General features: G+C 31.1%; 1 protein-coding gene across 1 annotated transcript in view; it reads left to right on the top strand.

The window, feature by feature from the left end:
- LOC107684524 (endothelin-converting enzyme-like 1) overlaps positions 1 to 5,479 on the top strand; it is a 22,368-nt gene that overhangs the window by 10,792 nt on the left and 6,097 nt on the right. The window contains exons 7-10 of the mRNA XM_016480798.1: positions 1,372 to 1,594; positions 4,797 to 4,895; positions 5,065 to 5,139; positions 5,219 to 5,322. Of these exons, the coding sequence (XP_016336284.1) occupies positions 1,372 to 1,594; positions 4,797 to 4,895; positions 5,065 to 5,139; positions 5,219 to 5,322 (501 nt within the window). The remainder of the gene's footprint in view (positions 1 to 1,371; positions 1,595 to 4,796; positions 4,896 to 5,064; positions 5,140 to 5,218; positions 5,323 to 5,479) is intronic.

Genomic DNA, 5,479 nt, shown 5'->3' with positions numbered 1-5,479 from the left:
CACACACACACTCTCTCTCTCTCTCACACACACACACACACACACACACTCACACACAGACGCAGCGCAAAGAGAAAGAAACAACAAACTAGTTAATAAAACTCATTCACACGGTCTCTCTGTTCTCCTCTTCTTCCTCTCTCATTATCTCCTCCTCTCTTTCTCTCTCTCTCTCTGTCTGTCTCTCATCTCTCCTTCAGCTGAATTCTGTCAGAAGTGCTTTGTTGGCGGGAGAAGCGGCTCACGCTGCCAAACCGTGTTGTGATTAAAATGCTAACGTCATGTGTCGCAGCTTAAATATCCCATAAGGCCAGTAGGCCACAGCTGGGTGATGTCATCTCTCCAGAGTGTGTTGATGGGGTTTGTCTTTACGGAGCTTTAATTCACTGAACATGGACACGATTAAATGCTGTTGCATCTAGAGAACTCTTTGGCCTGTAGTGTTACCTGAGGTGGTTAGTTTAGACCGCTTTATAGGCATCGAATTGCAACTTGGCTTGACAGTGACAATCTACACTAGTATTCAAAAGTATGGGGTTAGTAAGATTTTATGGGTTTTTAATGGGTTTAAAAGAAGTCTCTTCTGCTCACTAAGGCTGCATTTATTTGATAAAAAATGCAGTTAAAAATAGTGAAAAATTATTATAATTAAAAACAGCTGTTTTCTATGTGAATATCTGTTAAAATGTAACTGATTGCTGTGATCAAAGCTGAATTTTCAGCAGCCAAAAAATAAAAGAAAGAAATATGGATAGATAGATAGATAGATAGATAGACAGACAGACAGACAGACAGACAGACAGACAGACAGATAGATAGATAGATAGATAGATAGATAGATAGATAGATAGATAGATAGATAGATTCAAAACATTTTAAACCCATGGTTTGTTTGTTAAAATAATATATATTTTAAATAAATAAATTTCGACTGTTAGGAAAGTATAAAAATAAAATATAAAAATATAAAGTTGAAAATAAAATATAATGATTCAAATATTTAAAATAACATAAAACATTTAAATTAAAATAAAATAAAATATGATATTTTAAATAAATTGCATTTATATTTAAATATTTTAAAATATGATTGATTAGTCTGGAAATAAAATCAATTAAAATATTGTAAATAAAATAAAGTAAAAAGTGAAATGAAATCTTATAAACTAGAAATGAGCAGCGTTTAATTTGTTTTATTTCGTGTTATTGAAAATAAAGATGAAAAATAAGACTAAATGTGTTTATTTGATAAAAAACAGTAAAAATAGTATAATATTATTAGAATCTAAAACAGCTGTTTTCTATGTGAATATCTGTTAAACTGTCATTTACTTTTGATCAGTGGTGCATCTCTCTCTCTCTGTTTCTCAGGGTTCTTCATAACTACATGTTGTGGCGTATCGTGGCGGCGCTGAGCGAGCATCTCTCCACCGCGTTTCGCAGCACGATTCACGAGTTCTCACGCGAGATCGACGGAGGAGAGCGTCAGCTGGATCTGGAGCGGCTGTGTCTCAATCAGGCCAACAAACACTTCGGCATGGCCCTCGGCGCGCTCTTCGTCCAGCAGCACTTCTCCTCCTCCAGCAGAGCCAAGGTGAGCAGCACTGAGCTCAGGACCATTCATCGCCTCAGAAGTCACTGCAGAAGGTGCCATTCAATCTTGTCAAACACGAAAAACTGATTAAAATTCATAAGTGCATACACTTTTTAATGCAACGTGCATTTTAAATAGTTATTTTCTGCTGAATGCTGGTGAAAAGTGTTGCAATTATAAATGTAAAAATTATCCCTGTTTTAGTCAGATTTGTACAGCTGCTACTGAATTTCAAATTTAGAAAAAAGTCAGTTCATGCTAAATAATAACTGGTTATTGGTTGTTTATTATTATTGATCATTGGTGTCACTTCAGATAAATCATGCACATCCCTAGTAATAGTAATATGGATTATATGTAGCTAGTGTTATGTTGTAATGCATTATAATTTAAACACCCCAACAAATTAATTGAACTAAAACTGAAACTAAACTAAAAAGCATAAAACGACAACATTTTTGCTGCTTGAAATAAAATCATAAAATAAAAAATATTAAAAACTTATTTCAGCTAGTAGCCAAGGAAACATTTCTCACTTTAGAGAAATCAGAAAGTAAGTCAGTTAGTTTGGAAAAAAATTAATTAATATAATATATAATATATTTTAAACAAATTAAGATATTTTAAATGAGTACATTTTTTAATGTTGCCTATGAGAAAGTAAGTCAGATTAGTTTGGAAAATAAAATAAAATATTTGTAATATAAATTAAAATGTTTAAATAAATATATAATATTTTAACCAAAGTTAAAATTGTATTTTTTAATAAAAATATTAAAAACATATTTCAGCTAGTAGCCAAGGAAACATTTCTCACTTTCATTTAGTTTAACTTTATACTAAAATAACAAACTAATAAAATGAAATAAAATGTAATAAAAAATATATAGACATAAGTAAAAAAATAAATAAAAAAAAAACTACTAAAAATGACAAAAACGCAACAAAATTACTAAAACTTTAAATTTAAAATGAAAAATGTATATTAAAAAATCAATAAAAACTATAATAGTATCGCAGTGATATTAAATAAATAACATGATCCGAACTTTAAGAAGTTATTTACAATGATTTTTAAATCATTCTTTTCAGGAATAAAAAATATTCTAACGTGTATATATAGAAAATAAGAATTAAATCGATTAATAAAGAATAAAACGGGGCATAACAACTCTCCCCCTTTTTATTTTATTTATTTATTTTTTTATAATTTCTGTGCTTTTTTTAGGTATTTTCCCACTTTGTTACACTTATTATATTCCTACAAATCTGCATATAAATTTCTTGTTATGTTATGTTATTAATAAAATATTTTAATGTCCAAATCTTTTTTATCAGCTTCTTTTTCCAACTATTATGAGCTGATGCACCTCAGTTTCTGAGTCAAAATAAAGTTTTCTTCCACTCAGAAGCTGCGGTGCTTCGGTGATGATATCTTATATAAGTGTGAGATTACTGGGGTCTCTTTTCAGGAGAAACATCTAAGCTTCAGTCTCCACTTCATCTCGTCTAATAGAGATATCGAGGGACTCATTGCTAATTTTTCTTTCCTATAGAAACATGCTGCATTGTTTTGTGCGTCTCATCTTCCTCTTTCTTTTCTAATGCAGTCGATCTGTTTCTCTTCCACCGGCCCAGTGTTTGTTTCATCTTCTTCCTTCCTTCCCTCTCTTCTCAGATAGATAGAATGATGGATGGATCGAATCGCACTTCTTTCGTTCCCAGATGGTGTGCGTGGCGGGGTGTAGAGATTTGTGGAAAAAGTTCTATTAAAGGAATTCTTCATCCACAAATGACTTTCTTTCTTTAGTGGAACACAGAATTTCTTTACTTGAAATAAAGTAAACATAAACGTGTTTTATTTCAGCTCGTTGTTGAGGCAGCATTTCTTGTTTTTGTCTAGTTTAACTTGAAGTACAACATTCGCTAAATTACTGTAAATAAACTAAAACGAATACATGCAAAATCGTTAATATTTATTAACCTTAAAATATTAAATTATTCATATTTGAAAAAACACCACAGCAGTACTAACACTTACTGAAATTCAGGTGAAAACAGAAAATATACAAATAAAATTAATTCACAGTATTAACAAAAACTATAATAGAACTCTAAAATAATCAAAAATATTGAAATCACATACAGTATGAGTAATTGTGTTTTATATATATACATAACAATATAGTTATTTGTGCTAGAAATTTGAAACTCAAATGATGTATAAAATTTATTTTTTATGTAATTAAAATAAATTAAATTAACATTAAAAATATTAAATCATAAATATAAAAAAAACGAATAAAAAATGACAAAAGCACCACAGCAGTACTAAAACTTACTGAAATTCAAGTGAGAATATACAAATAAAATTAATTCACAGTATTAACAAAAACTATAATAGTATGTTAATGAACACTAAAATAACACTGGTACATGTCAAAAATATTGAAATCATATATATCACATACAGTATGAGTAATTTTATGTTATATATATATATATATATATATATATAACTTTCTTTCTTTAGTGGAACACAGAATTTCTTTACTTGAAATAAAGTAAACATAAACGTGTTTTATTTCAGCTCGTTGTTGAGGCAGCATTTCTTGTTTTTGTCTAGTTTAACTTGAAGTACAACATTCGCTAAATTACTGTAAATAAACTAAAACGAATACATGCAAAATCGTTAATATTTATTAACCTTAAAATATTAAATTATTCATATTTGAAAAAACACCACAGCAGTACTAACACTTACTGAAATTCAGGTGAAAACAGAAAATATACAAATAAAATTAATTCACAGTATTAACAAAAACTATAATAGAACTCTAAAATAATCAAAAATATTGAAATCACATACAGTATGAGTAATTGTGTTTTATATATATACATAACAATATAGTTATTTGTGCTAGAAATTTGAAACTCAAATTGTTTATATATAAAAAAAATGTTTATGTAATTAAATATGGAATATTATATAATTAAATATTAAATTAAATATTTAAATTAAATATACAGTGTGTCATTTGATTATTTTCCTTTTTTTTGCACTTGTTTTTTATTTACTATTTATTTATTATTTATGTGTTATGATAGTTTGACCTCAGTTAGTTTTAGTTCCCACATACACAGACCCAATCAGACGCCACGGCTCCTTTGATTGACATCTAGTCTCCGCCCCCGTTCTCAGGTGCAGGAGCTGGTGGAGGACATTAAACACTCGTTAGATCAGAGACTGCAGGAGCTCGACTGGATGGATGAAGAAACCAGAGGCGCTGCCCGAGCGAAGGTGACGCTGATCTTCTCGTTTAGAGCTCGATTACATTTCAGTCCGACTTTAAAGAGTTAACAAGTTTAGATGAAATAGTGAGTAAGAGGACAGAGCTATAAAGCAGCTCAGATCACATTGAGTTCATACTGAGAGTTTTTCTGATTGTTCTGAAATCTGTTTCTCGCAGCTGCAGCACATGATGGTTATGACCGGTTATCCTGACTTTCTGTTAAAGCCTGAGCTTATCGACGAGGAGTACGGGGTAAGACGCTGCTGAGCGATCACATGATCCCATTCCAGACGAGATCTCGAGGTCAAGTCCTCTTATTTCTCCTCGACAGTTTGATGTGAACGAGAAAACCTACTTCAGGAACATCCTCAGCAGCATCAAGTACAACATCAAACTCTCCGTCAAAAAGATCCAGAGAGAGGTGGACAAGACGACGTGAGTTTGACAGAACCACACAGGAAGTGATGTCACTGATACAGAAGCATGGCAGCATGCGATTACTGCTGATTTCAATGAGAAAAGTGTGTGTGTGTGTGTGTGTGTGTGTGTGTGAGTGTGTGTGTGTGTGTGTGTGTGTGTTTGAGCTCAGTTC

Source organism: Sinocyclocheilus anshuiensis, unplaced genomic scaffold, assembly GCF_001515605.1.
Source record: "Sinocyclocheilus anshuiensis isolate Anshui unplaced genomic scaffold, SAMN03320099.WGS_v1.1 scaffold2917, whole genome shotgun sequence".
Lineage (NCBI taxonomy): Eukaryota > Metazoa > Chordata > Actinopteri > Cypriniformes > Cyprinidae > Sinocyclocheilus > Sinocyclocheilus anshuiensis.
This window is presented reverse-complemented; position numbering and strand designations above follow the sequence as displayed.